At 42.9% G+C, this 24095-nt stretch overlaps 1 protein-coding gene across 2 annotated transcripts; it reads right to left on the reverse strand.

The window, feature by feature from the left end:
• Positions 1-8259: 8259 nt before the first annotated feature.
• On the reverse strand, positions 8260-22696 carry LSMEM1 (leucine rich single-pass membrane protein 1). Of its 2 annotated transcripts, none has more exons than XM_081927910.1 (4): positions 22392-22696; positions 16943-17071; positions 11644-11781; positions 8260-8813 (listed from the first exon to the last, which is right to left on the reverse strand). In XM_081927910.1, the coding sequence occupies exons 2-4, from the start codon at positions 17064-17066 to the stop codon at positions 8635-8637; spliced, it is 441 nt and encodes a 146-aa protein (XP_081784036.1). In that variant the 5' UTR covers positions 17067-17071; positions 22392-22696; the 3' UTR covers positions 8260-8634. The 2 variants fall into 2 exon arrangements, with proteins under 2 accessions (XP_081784036.1, XP_081784035.1); XM_081927909.1 differs by having other exon boundaries at positions 11644-11784; positions 22392-22576.
• Between the last annotated feature and the right edge of the window lie 1399 nt (positions 22697-24095).

Genomic DNA, 24095 nt, shown 5'->3' on the forward strand with positions numbered 1-24095 from the left:
AGAATGCAGCAGTCTGATTGGTCCTAGAACAATAGGATTCAGAATGCAGCAGTCTGATTGGTCCTAGAACAATAGGATTCAGAATGCAGCAGTCTGATTGGTCCTAGAACAATAGGCCCCAGAATGCAGCGGTCTGATTGGTCCTAGAACAATAGGACCCAGAATGCAGCAGTCTGATTGGTCCACAGGAGCCGCCCAATCTAGCTACAGGTGCAAGTGAATCCGCAACCTGACTGGCCAACAGCAGAATCCCGGAATTAGCCAATCACATGGGGCCCATTGTTTAAATAATGTATATAAAGCAGACATTCTGGGGGAACTTCCATTCCTCACTACTATGAGCTGAATAAAGAGCATGAAATCCACTCGACTCCGAGTATGTTTCAGCCTGCTTTCGACGTCACTGTTGCTGCTGTTGAGGCAGGCGACTTGGGCACAGCTACGCCTCTATGGGAGGGAGAAACACGCAGATGTAACGCATTAATATTCTTTTAATTTCTGCCGCCCGTCTGACTGTGTCTTCCAACTTTTGCATGCCTTACTTCTGAGTAAATGTGCCTAAGGCCACACTGCTCCTCGGTGGATGATCATTCCATGTATGGCTTAAGTTGTCTCTCGAGGACCACGACCGCAGTTACCAATGAAGAGGCCGGGGAAATTCATATAATTCAAATTATCCTTTTCTGAAACAATGAGAAACCTTTTAAGGGATGTTTTTGCCTTTGCGTCGCAAGGCAGGCTTAGGAATAATTCACTCTGACGTTCTCTCTTGCAATAAAGTAACTGATTTTAATCGATACATACTAAGTTGTTATTCCAACTATATTTATTCAGACTGCCCTTGGTAATAAAAGTGATCCCCCCCGCCCCATTTCTCTGCTGATGGCAGATTTCCGCCACCTAGTGGGTGAACTGTATGCTTTTCACTGGAATTCCGTGCAAACACTGGGTTTTCTGCAGACCTGTTTGTTCAGCATTCATTCTGATTTATGCAGCGGTTGACTGTTTACATATCACTCTGCACCCATTGCTCTTTCGCCACTGGATTTTGAAGCTGTGCATGCACAATATTAGCCACAAGCCACAGCTAGCCTGTAATTTCTGGAGAAATACTTTTGCTAGATACGTTTTCCCTATAATCAGCCTCTAAATAAATAAGTTAAGTCACATTCACTTCACAGTCAAGTTGAGGTGCATACATTTGAAACAAGTGTTGTGCATTATATTCAATAGACAGCTTCAGGAATAGGAGGTTTAGGGGGAGGGGGTTGCACGGTTAAGAAAACCAAATCCCACCCCTTCTCTGATGTGTACAAAACATGCAGGTGTGACCTGAAACACATCAAAAGAAAGATCTGCATTTTAAGGTGCATAGCAGTGGTCTGAACGTTAGTTCTCATTTGTTTACCACAGGCATAGGCAAACTCTGGCCCTCCAGATGTTTGGGACTACAATTCCCTTCATCCCTAGCTAACAGGACCAGTGGTCAGGGATGATGGGAATTGTAGTCCCAAACATCTGGAGGGCCAGAGTTTGCCTATGCCTGGTTTACCAACTCACACACGGGTGGCGCTGTGAGTTAAACCACAGAGCCTAGGACTTGCCAATCAGAAGGTCGGCGGTTCGAATCCCCACGATGGGGTGAGCTCCCGTTGTTCAGTCCCTGCTCCTGCCAACCTAGCAGTTCGAAAGTACGTCAAAGTCCAAGTAGATAAATAGGTACCGCTCCAGCAGGAAGGTAAACGGCGTTTCCGTGTGCTGCTCTGGTTCACCAGAAGCGGCTTAGTCATGCCGGCTCCCTCGGCCAATAAAGCGAGATGAGCGCTGCAACCCCAGAGTCGGTCACAACTGGACCTAATGGTCAGGGGTCCCTTTACTTTACCTTTATGACAATGAGCATTCGTCTTGATTTACTTACGAGGGGTTTACACATCTTCTCAATTCTCATCTGTTCATCCCACACGTTTCAATGGATTTTCCTATCTCTTTCCAAACTGCAAAGAGTCCTATTTGTGTGTCTTTGTTTTCGTTTTTAATTTGTTGCACATAGGTCTCTCCCCCAAAACCTTGACAGTTCAGGCACACATTCAGTTTTCTGGAGACCAGTTGGCAGGGGCGCCGACTTATAAAAAATATTGGGGGGGGCCCCATACCGACTTATAAAAAATATTGGGGGGGCATACTGACTTATAAAAAATATTGGGGGGGCCAAGACCTCCAAACCGCTGCTGCTGGGGGAACGAAAGGGGCGAGCCCTGGGCTGCCCCGACCTTAAGTGAACCTGTGAGGGCCCGCTCTTTGCGGCAGCCGATTGGCTGCCGCCGTGGGCGGTGAATATTAATAATGTATCATTTTTGTGCTTCATGCTGTGGCCACAGACATGTGATCTGATGGTGAATTTGGGGTGACCCAATGCAAAAATCCTGAGAATCCCTGTGGATCCATGCTTTGTAACCACGTTTTTGCACCATTGCAGCCCCAGGCAACAGTGGGTGTGTGATTTTTGGGGGGCAGGCTGTAGCCATGGACATGCTATGTGCTCTGATGGTGAATTTGGGGTGACCCAATGCAAAGATCCTGAGGATCCCTGTGGATCCATGTTTTGTAACCACGTTTTTGCACCATTGCAGCCCCAGGCAACAGTGGGTGTGTGATTTTTGGGGGGCAGGCTGTAGCCATGGACATGCTATGTGCTCTGATGGTGAATTTGGGGTGACCCAATGCAAAGATCCTGAGGATCCATGTGGATCCATGCTTTTAAACCACATTTTAAGTGGGGAGGGAAGGAAAAACACAGAACGGACAAGGAGCACGAGAGGGGTGTGCAGAGAAGCAGCTGGCTAAGAATGCAGAGGAGGGGTATAACGGCAAGGAGGAAAGGAAGGCAAAAGTTTTCCCTCACCTACCCACCCAAGCCAGCCAGCTCGCACGCTCTCTCTCTCTCTCTCTCTCTCTCTCTCTCTCTCTCTCTCTCCCCCTCCTGCCTGCTTGCCTGGAGGGGAGGGGCTTTCCCTGCTCTTTGTTCCGTTTGAGCAAACACAGCAAGGAAACAGAGAAGGGTGGGCAGTAAGACCCTGAGGCAGAATGCAGGAAAGCAGCCGCTTCCTCTTTTTGAGGGAAAAATACGGTAATAATTTTCTTAAATTATTGGGGGGCTCGGGCCCCCTCAGGCCCCATGGAGTCGGCGCCTATGCCAGTTGGTAAATGTCCTCATGTAACTCTGCTCAACAACTGTCTTCATGCAAATTCTCCAGTATGAGAATAGGAAGAGTCATTACCATACAGTGAGTGACTGCAAGGAAAGCCATTAACCTGAATGGCTTATAAAGGCAACACTAAAAGTAGAAGCATTTGTGTTGAGCTCAGGTTAATATCAGAGCATTAGGAGAGAGTTGAAGGGCACCTTTTCATGCTACTTTGGTACTCAAGTGCAGAATGCAAACAATGTCTACTGGGCATACATGTGCATAAATTGCTACTTTTACCCTTCAAAATATATGGCACTGGGAGGCATTTATTTTCTGTTAATTTTTTTCATAGATTGATATACTTCGATACAAAGTATTCCCATGGTGGCTAGCTACAGTACTTAAAACCTTAAAACATAAAACAACACATGAGACAAAACAAAAGTAAAATTAGCAGTAGATTTTGAAATTGCAGCTTGTATTACTTGCTTACATGTGTTTTAGTAAGAAAAGCAGCATGCATGCTCTTCATTTTGTACAATGCAATCCTATGCATGTTCACCCAGAAAAAAGTCAGAATCCAATAGGACTTACTCCCTAGCAAAAGTGCATAAAATTGAAGGCTTAAATATGGCTATATTCTGTATCCTATTTACTACAGCTGGATAAAAACAACCCAACTGTACAATTAGTTTCAGACACTTAAAGGGCACCTGGTCTTCTTTTTGAAAAGCAACCAGCAACAAACACAACATAACAATTTGGGTTTGAAACAGGATATAGTCCAAAGCTGCTGCTTATATGGCAAAGCAGCCTGCTGTTCAATTTTTTTTTTTACACAAGCGAAAGAGAAAAAAATACAGTTCCATTGGGCATTGCCAAGCTTCTTTATATGCCTGAAGTAGCTCCTTGGATTCCACCCAATGTTAACATTTATAAACTATGCATCTCAATTAAATAAAAAAAAAAATCACGTGAAAACGCCCTAAATGTTTGTGTCCTTGCTTTTAAATAACTCATGGCCACCAGGGGTCCTTCTTCCCTTAATAGTGCACAATACAATATATTCAGCAATATTGCCAGACATTACAGGACAGTTTGCCACCAGAAAAAAACAACAACTTTGCATAGGGGTTTTGCTTTTGTTTTGCTTTTAACAGAAACTAGATACAGGACATTCACAACCTTCAAACACCAAGTTGACAGCAAAATGCTTACTGTACAATGTTAGACATTTTAAAATGGATGGCCTGTCCCATTTTGTCACTTGAGGCAAAACAAGAAGGTGCTTTCCCTTCCCTGCCACCATCTCTTGTCACCCCCTTACTGAAGTCTTGCTTACGGGGGTCACAGGTGTGTGGCTTCCAGGTTCCCGCAAAAGGTCTGCAAGGTCTTGCCAGAAGCCACAACAGCTTTTCCTTACTTCTTTGGTGGTCGCAGTACAAGGGGGTGGGTGGCACCCATGGCAGCGCCAGATAAGTAAGAGAAGCTGTGGTGAGATCTCATGAGAACTCTGTGATATCTCGTGAGATCTTACCAGAAGCCACCACCGCTTTTCACTTCTCTGGCGGTGGCACCACCCCTTGGAATTTTGCCACCCGAGGCAGCTGCCTCAATCTGCCTGATTGGTGGGATGGTATGTTCAGCATATTTTTCTGAGTATACTTGGAACAAAGGCCCAAATCAAAACTTCAGTGCTCAGAGTTTCCTGGGGCGAGGGAAAGCAAATGAAGTACATCATAATTCCCAACAGCACCCCATGATGCAAAATCAGTATTATTTAGGCATTTACGGGCATGATTATGCCACACACTTAAACTGCCAATAAGTAATCCTGTCATTGTTTCAGCGGCAGGATTAACTTGTGGCATAACTTCTTTGCTTGAACTATTAAGATTGCTTTTACATACCCTATCAGTGGCCCTGTATTTGCTCAGTCCTGCACCTCAACTTGGCAAGGTATTCATTAACTTATATTTAAAATTGCTTTTCTGGATCGGATTCTGCCCATGTAAAAGCATGCTGTAGGGAGAGAAGAGAAACATCCAGCTCTCTGATGAATGTGTTTGGTGTTCTTTGCAACAGTTATACAGTACCTGAATATACCTGAAGGAGTGTCTCCACCCCCATTGTTCTGCCCGGACACTGAGGACCTTCTGGTGGTTCCCTTGCTGTGAGAGGCCAAGTGACAGGGAACCAGGCAGAGGGCCTTCTCGGTGGTGGCACCAGCCCTGTGGAACACCCTCCCACCAGATGTTGAAGAGAGGAACAACTACCAGACTTTTAAAAGACATCTTAAGGCAGCCCTGTTTAGGGAAGCTTTTAATGTTTAACAGACTATTTTATTTTAATCTTTTGTTGGAAGCCGCCCAGAGTGGCTGGGGAAACCCAGCCAGATGGATGGGGTTTAAATTATTATTATTATTATTATTATTATTATTATTATTATTATTTTATTTAACTATCTGAACTGACAGCCCTGGAAGCATTGACAATCTGTTCAGCAGCAGATATTCTTGCCCACACACCCATCAATGCACATAAATATTTTTAAGCTGGGGTCCTGTTCTTTCTTTTATGGCACACTATACTCCAGATTGTATGTGCTGCTCGCTAGATGGCTATTTTTTACAGCTGATAGTCAACTGCTCTTTGTAGAGTTGATTGTTACGAACAGGATGTATCGGTTGGTTTTTCAACAGTGGGCACTAAAGATCAAAGAAAATCTCCTGATAGATGGGTATTGCTCTCCAGCTTTTGAAATGACATACCCATTAGAACTGAGGAAAAGGAGCAAAGAGACTGGGTGGGAGGGAGAAGTTTGCAGTTTCAATTGTCATAAAGAAGCACAAGGAAAAGGAATGAGAGTTTCTAGCTCATATTAGCCAGATCTGGGGATACAGGATACAGGCAAGTTGCACAACATGTTTTTCTTCCTGGGGACAGTCTGATGCTACTTGCTGAAAGAGCACTTATTTGCTGCCAGTATGCTCTGTTCACATGAAGCAAATGTTTAAAAGATACCATAAATCTCCAGAGTATTCTTTCATCCCAAGAAAATGAACTCCTGTAGTTCTGCCCCAGAAACCATTTATCCCCCACCCTTGGACAAGGATAGAGAGCTTGTAACAGTATGAAAATTCTTACTGTAGGAAATTGGACAAGATGACCTTCAGATTCATTTTGGTCCTTCAGTGCAGTGGTTATGTGATGTAATTTGCTCTCTTTTCAGCATAATCCCAAACTTCAGCTGATTCAGTGTTTTGTGCTTTAAGCTTATTAATGGTGCCTTGTCACTTTGCAGGTAAGCTATACTGTATTTCTCAGCCTGGATAAAAGTGGAGTGAAGGGTTGCTAAGGAGAGAATACAGCTGGGAAACAAAAGAAACTGTAATTATTGATAAATGTTGAATGTGCCTTTCCACTCATTTGCAACATTGTACGTTTTTCGGAATTATAAATGGGCTGCATGGATGTGAGTCTCATTCCTTTGGAACAAGCTCATTGCTATTCAGGACTTTAAATCAGTGCATCGTGAAGTGCATTGCAAACAGTGGCAGACCAGTCTAGAAGACAGAAAATAGTCAGGAAATGCAGTTATATAAATCCATTCCTGAACTGAAAACGCTGGAGCTGGTTCTGATAAGCAAATGTAGTTGTTTACGATTCATCTCTGTATGTGAATCCTTTGTTATAAAGCTCAAACTGGCTGCAGACTGTAAACTGCTTGGATGTTTTTCCTCCCCTTTTGGCATGAAGCACTAACTGTAATGATGCCAGAGCTGGACTCTTAGCTAAGCACCTGATTTTTACAACGTTGAGTTGTCACGATTTCACAAATACAGTATTTGATTCTGTACCTTCTGACAATGACTTTTGCTTTCTTTGGGATTGAATTTTCCTGGTGCTTTAGTTAAATCCTAGTTATACAAGATGTGAGCATGGCAGGTAAACCTCTACTCCATGGAGATATTCCCCATATACATGCCTGGTTGTCACTCATTTTCTGTAGTGTTAGTATATCCATGGTGCAGCCAGGGGAAGTCCCTGATTGCTGGCATGCAAACATAAAAAGCAAACACACACGAGAAGAACACTTCTGCGTTTCTGGAAAATTACCACAGCAAGAGCTATGCACAAAAAGAGTTAATAGTGTCAATGAGAGCCAAGCTACATGCTACAATAAACATGTTTTTTATAAAATAAAAGAGTGCTTAAGGCCTCCACTTTCATTTTGAAGAAAAAGCAGCCACAGGACTTCAATCTGGAACGTGTTCTGAACCCAGAATGGGGACTGTTATGTATTCTGTGGTCTGTGTTTACCTGAGCTTGAGTCTGGACTAAGGATTCTGAGCTCCTGTGTTCTGATTTGATACATGATGTCCAATCACAGAACATTTCAGGATTTGGGCCTCTGCCATTGGCCCTTGAACTCTGAGTCAGGATTCGCAGCTTGGGAGTTTAGACACCCAATCAAGGTGGGAGTGGGAGTGGCCCAGGCTTTCAGAAATGTATATAAGCAGTTGCTTTGCCTCTGTTTCCCGGTTATGTGGTTCAATAAAGGTTCTTGCTGTTATCACTTGGTCTTGCCTCGTGGAAACTCACCTACACTTCGTTGGGATATGCAATTGGTTCCTGCCAATTTTTTTTTACTCCCAAATGCTGTTTACTGCAAGTAGCACATTTAGGGGGCAATAACAGCTGGGAGGGAGTTTCAAAAGGATCTACCCGGTGCTATGTCTGGGATCAAGCAGCCTTCATTGAACAGATTAATCACTATAGATAGAACTTTCATAACACTAGATGTCATCTCAAACATGGCTTTTCAACAGAAACAATTCACACATTTGGCTGAGAGTCTTAAAGCATGTGAGAAAGCATGTGATGTATACACATGTGTGAAACCAGCCAAGCACTGTTGCAAATCAAGGCTTGCCTTAATTGTATAATAATAAAAAAACCTAAAAGTATGCTTTGCAAAGGAGTAAATCCCATCCACCTTCACTTGCAAATTTTATAACACAAGACAAAGCAAACACTTTATGATGTGCCACTATAAACATATGCAACCTTAGAGAAAGCAGATGCTAATTATTATGTTTATACTGAACAAGAAACGGGAACCACAATACAGGATGTTGTGCCATCTGCAAGTGTCTGTAGGTGTGGGATCTAGAGGCATCACCTCAAAATCAGACGTATTTTAACTAAGTTCATCCATATAAATAACCAAAGGAATGAGCAAGAACCTATGCACCATAGTTCTAGAAACAAATGCTTAGCAGGCTTTTTAAAGTTCACTATTAAGAGTTATGGAGCCTACAGAATGATTGATAAAAAGCTTTGTTGCACAGATGTCAGGAATTAGGTAAGTATACTGAGAGAGGATTTTATTGCAAAAATGGCACACTCTCCTGATCCTTCCAGCTGCTCAGTATTCCCTTAGTCAATAGCCTGGACCTGGTTCCCTTGCTTGCTTTGTGCTGAAGTTTCCTATACTCCCCACCCATTCTGTCTGATTAAGGTATTGCAAAATCATGTCGTTTAATTCCTTAAGGTCTTCAATACTCTTCTTTTCTAGCACTATTTTTCTTGACACTTCATCCATCTTGTCTCCAGTGTGAACTATGGAAGAAAAGGCAATGTTTAAACCAGCACTCAGATTGTCAGATTGAATATGGTTCATAATACAGGGAATAGAAGAAGGAGGAGGAGGAGGAGGAGGAGGAGGAGTAGAAGAAGGAGGAGGAGGAGGAGGAGGAGGAGGAGTAGTTTGGATTTCATATCCCGCCTTTCACTCCCTTTAAGGAGTCTCAAAGCGGCTAACATTCTCCTTTCCCTTCCTCCCCCACAACAAACACTCTGTGAGGTGAGTGGGGCTGAGAGACTTCAGAGAAGTGTGACTGGCCCAAGGTCACCCAGCAGCTGCATGTGGAGGAGCGGAGACGCGAACCCGGTTCACCAGATTACGAGACTACCGCTCTTAACCACTACACCACACTGGCTCTTTACAAGACTGCTGCGTTTATTACTTTGCCATGTCCCAAGCAAAGTTAACTGTGCTTAAGAGTGGGGGACAGCAGCAAATATATATATATATATATATATATGCTTTCGTAGATTTTCACGGGTACAGGAATGCAGGTTTTGGTGTCCTCGGGTGTCTTCCCGTGTAAAAGTTGGGGTGTCTAGGCGACGTTTCGACGAGGTCTCACTCGTCATCTTCAGGCTGGTGCTTTCGGCTTCTTGTTACTGGAACAGAGCAGGATCTCAGTGTTTGAGTTCCTATAAATACTGTTGAGGGGGTGTGGTGTATAGCCTCCAATGTTCTGGGCAGAGAGGAAGTTCCCAGGCTAGTGTGCCTTTTCTTCTTTTGTTCCTTAATTACTTGAGGGATATCCTGAGTGATTTCTTGAGTGATATCCTGAGTACCACTTAGGTGGGTCATTAGGTGTGGATTAGTTGCTAACACAAGAATGCCGTCAAAAAAGAAGAAAAAACTTCCTCTCTTTTCCAACACATGAAAGAAACAGGACACGAAATTAATTTTGCAGATTCCAAATTGCTCTTTAACATGGAACATCACCACAAGAGAATAATCATGGAAGCCATCGAGATAGAGAAACACCCTCACAACATGAACAAGCGTGACGACACATCCCGCTTGCCAGACATCTGGAAATTAGCCCTCCCCACAAAAACTAACACCAGATCCAGAGGCACACAGAACGCCATCACCAATCAACCACACCAGACCCAAACCCAGACCCTCTCCACAGATAAATTACAGACACCATCCAGTAGCCAAACCATGGAGGCACCTCCGGATGCTGCACCCCCCTGCAATCCCTACACAGATCTGGCTGACACAAGCCACAAAACCACAGCTCGCCCCTATACACGAAGCCAAGCCAGAGCACAACTAAGTGCAGTACAGCCATCTTCTCAGAAAAACTCTTCACAAAGTTCAAGAGGTCAAGACACAAAGACTTTAGCAACTAATCCACACCTAATGACCCACCTAAGTGGTACTCAGGATATCACTCAAGAAATCACTCAGGATATCCCTCAAGTAATTAAGGAACAAAAGAAGAAAAGGCACACTAGCCTGGGAACTTCCTCTCTGCCCAGAACATTGGAGGCTATACACCACACCCCCTCAACAGTATTTATAGGAACTCAAACACTGAGATCCTGCTCTGTTCCAGTAACAAGAAGCCGAAAGCACCAGCCTGAAGATGACGAGTGAGACCTCGTCGAAACGTCGCCTAGACACCCCAACTTTTACACGGGAAGACACCCGAGGACACCAAAACCTGCATTCCTGTACCCGTGAAAATCTACGAAAGCAAATATATATATATATATATATATTTTCAGGGAGTGGATGTGATATATATATATTTTTAATATTTTATTTAGGATTTTCTTGTTTTACAGAAGTGTAATGCCTCGTATTCCCCCCCCCATGTAACATTTTTACAAATCCGTTTCATTTGTTGAGGCATTAGGGGGAGAAGAAGAAAAAAAAGGAAAAAGAAAGGGGGTGGAGGGAGGGAAGATGGATGGGGGTGGGATCAGGTGGTGGTGTTTCTATTATGCTTAATGTATGTAGAGTTTGGTGTCAGCGTTGGCAAATATAATTTTTTATCAGAAAATCACGACTAATAGTTTTTTGGCATCCACACGAACCCTGATCCACTGAACCAAAGACCGTGTTCTTCTGCATTTATTTGGTGTTCATCTCTGCCTTCCTGGAGTAACATTTCATCAGCAGTTCTCCATTTTAAATGACTTTAAAACCCCCCCCCCCAAATATTATACATTTTATTATATCATGTGATTTATCATTTCAAAACATTGCCTTTGTATTACCCATTTGTGACAATCATAATTCCCAAGTTCCTCTGAGTTCCTCCCTTTTCATGTACAGAATTTAGCCCACCTCCAACAAACTTCCAGCCAAAATTGCACCGACTGTACACATTTACACGCCCACATACTGCCATACTCATTCTTTCCCATGCCTATCCTAGGAAAGTACAAAGGAGAGAAAGAAGGGGGTTGGAGAGGAACAGGAGAATCACATAACATTTCTAAAACACCATATGAAGGGAGATCAAATTGCATTACCCAAGTCTCTTTTAATATAAACCACCTGTTCCCGCCCTGCCAGTTGCAAAACAAGGCAATGTTGACTGGAAGGTGGGTTTTAGATTTCCATTCACATAAGATCAGCTTCTTAGCCTTAGCTATTCACACAGCTTTATACTAAAATACTTTTTTATTGCCACTGTGAGCATTGTTCGTTCATTCATTCATCTATTCATTTATCCATTGTGCCACATATCAAAGATGAGAGCATGGTACAAAACATATAGAATCTAGGCCATTAAATTCCATCCTATCCTCCCCTTGCAATCGATATCGTAAGAACGAAGGCATGCTTACTTACCTATTAAGATTATTACAAAAGAAACTAGCGCCAAGCTGACAATTAAAGTAATGATCAATGTGACAAAGAACCAGCTTTGGCATCTCATGCTGTTTTGAATTGTCAAACACCTCTGACTGTGTAAGTTCTCTTCCCAGACTGCTGTAAAACAAAGACAAAATTCTAAGAGGAAAACATGCAATGGCCTTTGAGAATAAACATAGCAAGTTGGCTCTGGTTTTAAGAAGGCAATAATGGGAAAAGCTAATAATTTCTGAACTGGAGCCATGTATTCCCACTGCTAAGTAATGCACCACCATCATGTCATTCAAGAAACTCTTAATTACAGTGTCATAAGCAATTATTCACTTAAAAGGGGACTTAAAACGCATCACGTGCTTACTCAATAGACTGTTACTTCAGATGTGTCCATGTGTGTGATTGGCCTATGTGGGGAGCCAACCAATACAAATAACTTTATTGTACTAGCCATTGGCCATGACAAATCTGAATAAAAAATAAATACAAGCAAAAGGGGTGCTGTGCCACAAATAATAGTCTCTATTTAGGTCTCTGTGTCTCCTTTACAGTTCACTGCTAAATTGTCCAGAGCAGGCTTCCTCAAACTCGGCCCTCCAGATGTTTTTGGCCTACAACTCCCATGATCCCTAACTAGCAGGACCAGTGGTCAGGGATGATGGGAATTGTAGTTTCAAAACATCTCGAGGGCCGAGTTTGAGGGAGCCTGGTCCAGAGTCTTCTTTCTGATCTTTTTGGCCACCAAAGCAAAAAGGGTGACTTTATGAGTCACTGAAGCATTTACATTGCTAAGAAGCCATAGGACCTTCTCTGCTGGGGAGAGACATATTTCCTGTACGGTCAGGTAAGAAATTGCCTCCTGGGTCTAGTGTATAGTGGGCAATATAGTAAAAAGTGCAAGATGTCTTCCACCTGCGGTTGCCCATGTGAGGAGCAATTCTGGCCCTGGACTGATTCCAGGTTGGTCACTGGACAGGAAAGGCTATAAGAGGCTGCTTGTTTGGGGTCGTTGCCTGAGCAACAACAAATTTCTGACTTTGCTGTGTTTTCTTCTGCCTTCCTTTGACTCTGACTTCTTGGTTCACTCTTGACTGGACGTGAGGCACAGAGAATATTGTGACAACATAATAAGTAGCTGACTTTTAACAACCTCCTAGGACAGATGTGGGGAACCTTTGACCTTCCAGTTGTTACTGAACTACAATTCCCATCAGCCCCAGTAAACATGGCTAGGCATGGAAGCTAAACCGGCGGGTCAAAGTTTCCCCACAACTGTCCTGGTTCTTCTCTGCCAGGCATGAACAGAACCATTTTTAAAGTACCTGTCACAGAAAGCCCTCAGCGAATCAACAGAGTGGACTAGCATAAATCCCTACTTGAAGAGTTGGCTATATTGGACAAATTTTGAGAGCAAGTCTAATTTCTCTAACACAAATCTTCCTGCCTGAGGAGAAACCAAAGTTTGCAGCCTTTTAATCGTTGTCCCTCTCTTTCCCCCCTTTCCTCCATTTCATAACAAACCTATTATGTGTTAAGTTTATTGAGTTCCATCACGATGTAGGCAGCTTCCCAGTCACAGGAACGAAATGTGGAATACCCTTAGGGTGGGCTTTCAAACACAGTAAGCTATCTTTAACAAATGTCTCTTGTCCGCTCTGCTTAATGGGCAGTCCTTAGAAAGTGAGCTGGCCAAGAGAATTTAGATTAAAGTACTGAAAACCATCTGTGAGCAAGAAACCCTGCCAAGCTGCTGTGCTCTTGGCCAAAATAGAAATGCAGCCTTGCTTCTCTACCCAGGCTAAACTGAAGGCACCTATTTCAGAAGCTCATTTAAAATGCTTCCAGGCTTGCTGCATTATGTATCTCCCATGTTGCGCCCCAATATAAATAAATGAGCCCCTGATAATGCATTTCAGCACATAAATATGGGGGGGAGCCAATGTGGTAAAGTGGTTAGCATGCTGGACTAAGATTTGGGAGATCAGGGTTCAAATCCCTGCTCAGCCATGAAGCTCACTGGGTGACCTGGGACCAGTCACTGTCTTTTAGCCTCATAGGAATGTTGTGAGGATAAAAATGAAGAGGAAGAAAGCAGTGTATGCCACCTTGGACTCCTCGGAGGAAAAGTGGGATATAAATGTGTCAGAGTAATAAACAAAACAAATAATGTAGAAATTTCAGTTTTCATATTTATCTTACCATACACAAAGGCATTGCATTAATTGGGGCATTTAAAAAATCTCATAAAACCATTACTTGAAAACATAACTAAAAATTGCTAGGGATGTTTGCAATTTAGAAAGCTGATCAGATTCCTTCATAAAAACAGCTGACAGCCATAAAGAGGGCATCTGTCTGAATGTTAGAGGGCAAGAGCACACATCTCCAAGGCTGCATTCCCAAACCGCATACTGGAGAGCAGCCCACTGAAGTCAAAAGAAGGGAAAACAAATGGCTCTGAGAAGCAGTCCTTTAAAAACTCAAAGCCTGCATTGATCTGCAAACTCTAGTGCCAAGATGAATTCACCCTACTTGAAGCCCATAGTAACCCCTAACAGCACTGAGCAGCATCACATAACATGGGTTATCAGGACACGCACACCCTTCTCTCTCATGTTTTATAATATTGTTATGAGTTTCTGGGTGTGATACCTGCATAATCCTAGCAAGTGTTCAACGCTAATCAAGCCAGGCTAGCTTCCTGGTGAGATAACAGCCAGGAACAAAAGAAAGGCAATGGGCCATTAAGACAATAAAGGAAAGGGGGCTCTGTGCCAGATGAAAAATGAGTGGGGCCCCTCCTTCAGCTCTTAGAGAGTTGTGATGCAACCTAGAGAGAAAACCTGCAGTGTGCTGGTCCCAAAGGCTAACTGTGCAGCGAGGTCCGAGTCCAGTCTGAGGTCACAGTATGGAGGCTGTCCGTCAAAGCTGAAGCGGGGTCCAAGGCAGGGAGTTGGGTGAGGTCAAGAACTCTGGCAGAAGAGCAGGACAGGGTGCAGGCAGGAACAGGCTACCAACAATGTTGCTCCTGTAACCTGGGACTGGGCTGGCTGGCTTTTATCTGCTCCAAGGCATAAGGCAGCCCTGGTCCACAGGTGACTCACCTCTCCTGGCCTGGAGGCGAGCACTCCTCCTGCGGGAACTTAGTTCCCTCCGCCTCTCTGCCCTGAACCTCTGCAGCTCAGGAGAGGCTGGAGGATTACCGGATCCAGAGGCAACCTCAGCTTCCCCTGACGGGGCTGAGAGTGGAGCACCTGCAGGCAATGGGTCCTCCATCATCTCAGGAGCCAGAGCAGATTCAGCTGGTGCCTGCACCTGAGGATCCAGCACAGGTGAGGACCCTACAGGCTCAAGTTCCAGCCCTGGCTCAGCTGGTTCTGGAGGCGGGGACTCCTGTGCAGGCTGGGATTCCTCAGGTTCAGCCTCCGAGTCCGAATCCCAGGCCATCACATGCAGGCTGGTAAAGGGCACCGCACTGAGGGACTGTCCATTTGATCAGAAACAAACCATTCTACAGCACACATGTTACCGAGAACTTTCAGACAAATTGTATATAGGCATGCTTTCTAAGTTAAGGACAAGCCACAGGATTCTGTATCTGTTCCAGCATCAAAATGTGGAATGCTGCCAAGAGACAATAACTTCCAAAGAACTTTCAGAACACTGCAAGGGAATTGAGCACAGAGAGCTAAAAATAACATTTGTTACCATGTGTACAGTAGAGACAAATACACATGAGAATAAAATTAGGGTGGAGCAACTGAAAAACGATTATCGGATGTGGCTATATGAAGCGGGGAAACATATCTGTCTTGTCAAGAGAATATTATGGTCAACTGAACCCCTGCTGAAGAAATGATGATCCCAGAAAGGGTTTCATTTCCTCCTCTTCAAAACAAGGAGAGGGAAGCAGTGGCCCTTCAGATGCACTTGGACTTCAACTCTCATCAGTTCCACCCAGCCAGGCCAATGGTAAGAGATGATGGGAGCTGAAGTCTAACAATATCTGGAGGGCCACACAAAACCCTAAAATGTCTAATTGACTTTTTATTTCTATTCTTTGTATTTAGCATTGTTGTTTTATTGCTATGGCCAATGGCTGACGCAAATAAAGATTCATTAATTCACTCTGGAGGGCCACAGGCTCCCCATCTCTGAAATAATGAAGTTTAGAGTCAAATGATTCAGATCGAAATAGAACAACCAGTCAAAATGAAAATCTCATAGCCTTCTGACAAGCTGGTTAAGGGCACATTCTGAAGACAAAGGACATAGCCAACTCGATGAAGCTAAGCAGATCTGGGTCTGGTCAGTGTCTGGAAGGAGGATAATCTGGGAAGAATGGTGAAAAATATGATCTATCAAATAAATATATACGGCGTTTTAAGGCAGTCCTAAATGTATTGATTTGGAAGCAAGCACAGTGGGACTGACTTCTCTGGGAACATGCGTGGGATTGTGCTGTGCATGCAGCCAATTAATTCAGCGGGGAAATATACGGCAGCTAAAAAGTTCTAGAGAAAGAAAGAGGTACACATTGAAAGCAGCTAATGGACGAAGCACATTGTTCATAGCCTGAAAAGCAGTGAACAAGTAGGCAATTAACATTTTTTAACAGCCTCAGCATATTGTTCTATTTATAAAAAAAACACCCTGTTTTATTTTCAAAGTGACTCAAAGCAGCTTAGTAGAATGCAATCACTACCAGTTCAGTTCAGTGTTTATTCATAAATCAGTGATATTATCATATAGCAGAAAAATCAAAGGAAACAGAAGACAGAGTCTCTGTACCGTTCTTTAACTGTTCTGCAGAACAGATTTTTTTGGCCGCTGCAGTTTTTATTATCCCTGGAGCACTTTGGCACGACAAATGGCAGCTGCCAAAATTCACTCTTTGCAAGAAAATATATATCATCACTAAGCCCCATCTTCAAAGAAAATCATAGTTTTGCACAGTTGTGTAAATAACCCTATAGTCATATATTTTGAACTATTATCTTTAAAATGTGCACAGAAGACAGATAGATTTAAGCTATGTCTCTCACACAAACCACGCTGTCCACCTATTGTGAATGCCAACTTGTTAATTTAACCTTGCAAGGTGCTGACTCAAGTTGGAGTCTACATTGACTACCCATGGTTTAGATGCACAGTTAACACTTGGTCCCTTCTTACTAAACCACCCTGAGAACACATTTATCTAGACAAATAAGCCACAAAATGAGTAGCATTAATCTGATATCCTGAAAGGTGGTTGACAAATGGTCTGCAGCATACATACCGGTGTGCCGATATCGATCTGCACAAAGATTTTGTTCATTTAAGTTGTTCAAAGAATCAACTGCATAAAGCTTCCTTTCTTTATGAAAGTTTTGTAAGTCACTTTCCACGGAAGAACTCTCCATCACACCTATGAAGAAGAAGAAGAAGAAGAAGAAGAAGAAGAAGAAGAAGAAGAAGAAGAAGAAGAAGAAGAAGAGAGTTTGGACTTGATATCCCGCCTTTCACTCCCCTTAAGGAGTCTCAAAGCAGCTAACAATCTCTTTTCCCTTCCTCCCCCACAACAAACACTCTGTGAGGTGAATGGGGCTGAGAGACTTCAAAGAAGTGTGACTAGCCCAAGGTCACCCAGCAGCTGCATGTGGAGGAGCAGGGAAGCAAACCCTGTTCACCAGATTACGAGTCCACTGCTCTTAACCACTACACCATGCTGGCTTCTTCTTTTTTAAATTAAACTTGGCAACATGTCTCTAATGAATATATTTGCTCTTCTGGGCAGCAAACACCTATGATGGCAGCCTCCAAATAGGAAGCTGTTGTTGTTGTTTAAATCTAACTTAGGGGCATTGATTTTATCACTGAGGTTTTCCATATGACCTTGATGGCTGCTGGTATGGAGTTCAGTACCTCCTATGTCACCTGCTCAATAAATATGCCCTCAAAAATCCAGAATGCACGAGGCACTGTTTGCTTTTCCTGCTCAGCTCTTGTTTGCAGTGACTCAGCTTCTCCTACTTGGAACACGCATATTTACACTTTTGCTAGGACCTCTGAACAAAGGAGAGGTGCCAATAACTTCTCTCTGTGAGTGATCCTGGTGATGGTGGCTGACACAGGTGCCTTTCCCCCCATTCATGGGGCAGCTAATGGGGGGACATGAGAAGTCTTGATCCTGTTTGCCGCAGGGCCTCATTTGAAGAACGTGGAATGGAGAAGACATGAAAACTAACAGCAAAAATGGAGGAAAATACTAAAGGGTGCAGAGTAGCCCTGTAGCCAGGGTGCACGGTCTCCCTAGAGTTGTGTTTTGCCACAGCCCCCCAGCCACCCCCAGATTTGTTGTAGTAAAATTATCTTTTTAATTTGTTACAGGAGCAATTTAAGAATAGGCTGCTCTGAAAAATTCGGTGAATAAGGCAGGGGAAGAGCACAAGATAAGCATCATCTGAAAGAGACAACCCCAAGTCTGCTCAATCAAGACTTTCCCTAAGAATGGATTTTTCATTATCACAACCACCCTATAATTACTTAATTGATCCTGACCAAAAGACAACAACCCCAGCCTATATAGTACCATGACCCTTGACAAGTTAAATATTAGAACTTTGTATTATGGGCTAGCATTAAGACTCCACCCCTTGAATTTTCCTTTGTTCTGTTTTCCAGGTTCAGTTTCATTCTTAACGCAGCTGGTAATGAAGAGGCATGTTTGTATGCCTGCAGTGAGTAGTAAGAGTTGGTTTATTCTGCAGTTATTAAGATGAGTAGAGCAGGACTGGGTGCTTATTGCTAAAGTGTGAGATAAAGAGATAACTGAAAGCAATCTGAAAAAAACTATCCACCCTAATTTACCCTTTACTTCCTTAAAGCCCTCTCTATATGCTATTTTTTCTTCTTTTCCTTGTGTACCTGATGGCAAAGAATGAAACAGTCCTAGAGGAATAAAAACATGGCTGTGTACACTCTACAGTTAACTGACTGGTTGCTCAGGCCTAATTTCTGATTTTCCCCAAGGTGTGAAGCTTAGTATGAGGCTTTTTCAGGGTTTCTGGGCAGAAAAATCAATGCAGCAACCAGTTTTAAAAAAAATCCATTTGCTTTCCACAATTAATTTCCCGTGTTTTTTTAAGTTAGTACTTTGTATAACAACCAGTTAAAAATGATTTGACTGTCCAACAGGAAGGAAAATTTGAAGGTCAGGTACAAGATTAGATTGAATTTTTGAGAAAACAAACGCCACACAAGTCTTTAACTTTGCAAACAGCATAACTATTTTGTTTGTTTTATTCCTTTCAATATCACCTTGTTCACTGTATCGTTAACATCCTTTTTTTATTATAAAGCAAAAGAATATGTCATTTAATGCCTGGTGCTCAAACTAAATTTTCTGTTAACCTACATAATGGGCTATGTAAATATGAATTTTACTCTGCATGGAAGAGAAGGAGTGAGGGGAAAGATCACTACCTTTCCCTCCCCCTGGCCTTCCCACATCCTCTCCCACCAGTGAGTAGAGCGGGAAATTGGCTGGGGCCATGTGCTTCCCCACCCCACAAAAAATGCTGCACCCAGAAATGTGGTCATCCCACCCAACAAGGAAATCTGGCTACAGGGCTGCTGCAAAGGAAGTTCTCAAACATTGTGAGAAATTTCTTGTTTCCAACTTGTTCTGATGCAGTGCACAAATGTCTGCTCGGCTTCACCTTTTACCCTTTTGGCAGTTCACCAAGGACAAGCTGAATGACATAAAAAATATCTGGCCAACTTTCTTCCCTGTGCCTTGGTTTCTGTGCCACAAGTCTCCTGAGTCATCTTTTCTTCAGTATTGACTGTAAAGGGCCCTTATGCTTTTATCTCAAACTGAAAAATTAGGCTGCTTCTTAGCATCGTGGAAGTATTACAGTGGTACCTCATGTTACAGACGCTTCATGTTACAGACTCCGCTAACCTGGAAGTAGTACCTCGGGTTAAGAACTCTGCTTCAGGATGAGAACAGAAATCGCGTGGTGGCAGCAGGAGGCCCCATTAGCTAAAGTGATACCTCAGGTTAAGAACAGTTTCAGGTTAAGAACAGGCCTCCAGGACGAATTAAGTTCTTAACCCGAGGTACCACTGTATTTACTTATACTGCTGAAATCTATCACTGTACCTCAGTCTACCTAAGTAAGGTGTTGGCGCAGGAGTGAGCAGCCCCACGACTTATTTTCCTGCAGGATTGGCAATGACATTTCCTGGGTCTCTATTTGCCCGTCTTCCGTATGCCATATAAATAAGCCTTTCTCAGTGGAAATAGAGGAAGAAATATGTTCCATTGGCAGGACTAAGGCTTAAATTAAATTAAATTTGGAAAAGTCCAAAATCCATTAATTATGACCAACCAAAATGTCATACGCCAAGCTACTGAGTCCACCAGAACTCTCCATCAGGCGAGATGTTCTATTTACACTGTTGGAGGCAGCAAGCCTCTGAATGTCAGTTGCTGTGAACAAGGCCAGCCCAAGACATTTGGACCTTTGAGGCAAACCACAAAATGGCAGCCTCCTCCCTGCTAGGGAAGAAGAGGAGCGTGAAGCTCTACATTGGGAACAGGGGGGAATAGAGATGCACATTGGGATCTGCTGCCCCTGTGGATTCTGCCGCCCAAGGCCTTGTCTCATGGGTGGGGCAGCACTGGCTGTGAGTCACAACTGGGGAACGTGCTTTTGAATTCAACTCCAGCTTGCTGCCTTCCTATAGGCATCTAGTTGACCACTGTCAGAAGAAAATGCTGGACTAGATGGGCCATTGGACTGCTCCTGCAGGATCGTCTTATGAATTTCAAGCAAAGTGGGGGAAAGGTTGGTTAATTCCCCCTTCCCCCATTGTATAATAGTTTTAGAATGGACGTGGCTATGGAGATGTAGCCGTAGGGGCTGTCATGAAGAATGTCTGCACATCAGAAAGTTCCACTGTACCACTGGTGTACATTTGAATTGGCATATATAAGCCCTGTGGTGGGTAGAACGTCTGCAGGATGACATAACTTTTTCATGCAGCATGTTGGCGCTTCCCACAGGAAGCAGCGATGACCTCAAACGTAGATGGCTTTAAATAGAGGATTAGGCAAATTTTTGGCAGACAAAGCTATCAAGGGCTAGTCGCCATGATCTCCACTGTCAGAGACCTCATGCATCTGAGTATCAATTTCTGGGAAACTGGGCAGGTGAGCAGAATACTATTGCACTCATGTCCAGGTATCCGGTTGGCCACTGTGAGAACAGGATACTGGGCTAGATGCTGAACCATTGGCCTGATCTAGCAGACTCATCTTATGTTATCTCTTACTCATACATCATCTCTTATGCACAGCATTGCAGTGTTGAAATGAGCTGGTTGGCTCTGTAAACGTAAAGGTAAAGGGACCCCTGACCATTAGGTCCAGTCATGGCCGACTCTGGGGTTGCGGCACTCATCTCACTTTATTGGTCGAGGGAGCCAGCGTACAGCTTCCAGGTCATGTGGCCAGCATGACTAAGCCGCTTCTGGCGAACCAGAGCAGCACACGGAAACGCCATTTACCTTCCCGCCGGAGCGGTACCTATTTATCTACTTGCACTTTGACGTGCTTTCGAACTGCTAGGTTAGCAGGAGAAGGGACTGAGCAATGGGAGCTCACCCCATCGCGGGGATTCGAACCACCGACCTTCTGATCTGCAAGTCCTAGGCACCCACAGCGCCACCCGCATCCTAACAGTACTAACAGCCAATCCTGAGGCACAAAGATGAAATCCCTGACAGCTGCATCAGCTTTCATCACATGTGCCTGTACCATTCTGCATGCTTATTTGCTGTCAATCTCTCTTAGAACCAAGCGGCAGGGTATTATATATTCAAATACAAGGAAGCTAAGCAAAAGGTTCCCATTAGTAAAGAGATGGAGGAAAAAATACTGATTAGTGATAAAAAATAAGATTTGCAGACCTTTTCTGAACTAGTGAGGATTGCAAGGAAAGCTGTGGTTGCAATGAACAGGCCCATTCTGATCGAAAATATGTTATATATGCAACACGGAGGGGTTATTGCTCCCATGGGAAACTGTGACACAGGGAAGGGAGCCATATCAAACACAGCCATATAATGATTCATTATTTCTATTTTAGGTTCCCTCAACAAAGGACCAGACACAGTGCTTTAACCCAAGTTGCACAGAATTCTAAAGGTTCACCTCCAGTATTCATAGCGTTTTTTGAAATCCCTGAGGCAGATGTTTTCCTCAACATTTCCTGTTAAGAGTATCAACAAGCAAGAACTATGGAAGAGTCCTCTAATTAACTCTGCTCTAGTCAATGTAATTTGCTTTGACTGACTGGTTTTAAGTTTAGTTTGAAAAAGCCAGCTGTCCTGCTATGCACTTAAGTCTAATGAAAAATTAAAACCAAGAAGTTGCATGCGATTTGTGTTTTCTTTCCCTTGAGTGTGGCTGGAAGCAGAAGCTAACAGCATGAGCACTCAAAACTCAGCCGCTCTTAACACGGTAACTATAACCTTTCGTGCATTTGAGTGAGTTGGTGTCAGTATTGATTTGGTCTTTAACTCATCACTTGTCCCCCCCCCCATTTAATTTATTCAGGATGAAGAGAGAAGTTAGCAGAAAAGGTAACTGCAGTTAACCAAAGATCTGAAAATAAATCCAACTAACCAAAGAATAAATATTAGCAGATTTAAAACCATAAAAACTGAAGGTTACTTACATCTTTAACTATGTCCAGAATTCAGAATAATTCTCCAGAGTCTAATTCTAAATCATTTCAGAAGAATTCTGGTATTTTGTTCAAGTAGAAAACATACTGTATGCTATTCCTCTTGTCCTTTGGAACGCCATTGGAGTGTCTCAATTAAACTCACAAGCTTAGCTCCGAAACACAGTGTGCTTTCCATCTATATTTAGTATTCATTTGAGCCAAGTTGTCAGGTTTCAAATACTTCGTTAGAAGACAGTATAATTTTTAAACACACTTATAGAGAGAAAAATATATAGACAGGGTAAAGTTTATAACATTCGTGAATAGATATGAACCCACCACGTCAATAAAATATGCTGATGATGTGCAATGTTGTTCTCCGGTATATAAAAGTTGCAAACATGTATGTATTCACTATCCATTGGAGAGAACTGAACGCCTCAAGAGTTGAAGCTGATACAGCTGGTTTTCTCATCTAGTGGCACCATACCCTCCTGGGTAGACTGAGGCAGGAGGCTCATTGTTATGGTAGACAAAACCCATTCAACATAGCCAAGGCTTTTAACTGAATTATGGTCCTGCACCTCTCCACTGGTTTCCTTGTCTGCTGTCGCATTGATCTTAAGTCTTCTTTATTTATTTAGTATTCTAAAATATTTATAGGATGCTTTTCTGAACAAAAAACCCCAGCTTACATAGAGGGGTTGCTAACCTTTTTGGGCCAGTGGGCAAATTTGCAGACTGCAGAAACTGTGCCTGGTGCCAAACACACACAACTACAAGTGCATGTCACAACCTATACTGTTGACTACAATAGAATGCTTCCTTTAAGTCGAATTTCAGTGGAGGGAGGGGACTGTGCAGATGCCCTCTGACTTACAACAATTAAGAATATTAAGTATTTTTTAAAATAAAAAAATCAGTATTATTAAAACATAAAACAAACTCACCAAAACAGACTGAGAACTCGAGTAACAATGCTATATCAGCTTTCCTCCAGTTAGCAGGACAAAAATTACTCAATCTACTACGTTTGCTCTTTTTTCTTTTTTCTTATTTAAAAAATAGATTTAGCATTACAAAGTTCTGGTTGTTTAACTGACACTTTGGACACTTTTAATAGGAAAGTGTCTCAACTATTTAAAATAAATGGAGTACCGGCTAGTTGCCAGTAGTCAATTTTCTCAGTGCATATGCAAATTCGTTTGTTGTCCTTTACATAGAAATCATTAATATTGCCACATAAATAAAATCGTATTGGTTTGTTTTACTTCCAGCAAGGAGGCTCAGGAGCAAGATACCTGAAGTTTCACACATTTTGAGGGCTTGCTCTTGGATGCAGCTGGTGAGGAAAGAAGCCTTGTATATATGTATGTGCTGCATTGAGAGAAATTACCACAGAAAATACAGCTGACATTAGGGCAGTTTGTGAGATAAAGGGAGGAAAACCCACTGAGTCAATGAGATAGGGTCTGAAAAGTGAAGCTGCTGGGAAATGATTTATAATGAGTTGAAAAAAAATGTTTAAAATAACTTTTTCTAAAAACCCCAAAGCTTTTCTTTTAGGAATTCTAGGTGCCGAAATCCCAAGTGAGCAGAAAAGGCTATTTATGTATGCAACCACAGATGTTATTGGCCCAGAGATGGAAAGAAGATAGAGTCCCCACCATAGAAGATCAAGTTGATGGATTATGCCGAAATGGCTAAAATGAC

Source organism: Podarcis melisellensis, assembly GCF_964234715.1.
Source record: "Podarcis melisellensis genome assembly, chromosome: 10".
Taxonomy (NCBI): domain Eukaryota; kingdom Metazoa; phylum Chordata; class Lepidosauria; order Squamata; family Lacertidae; genus Podarcis; species Podarcis melisellensis.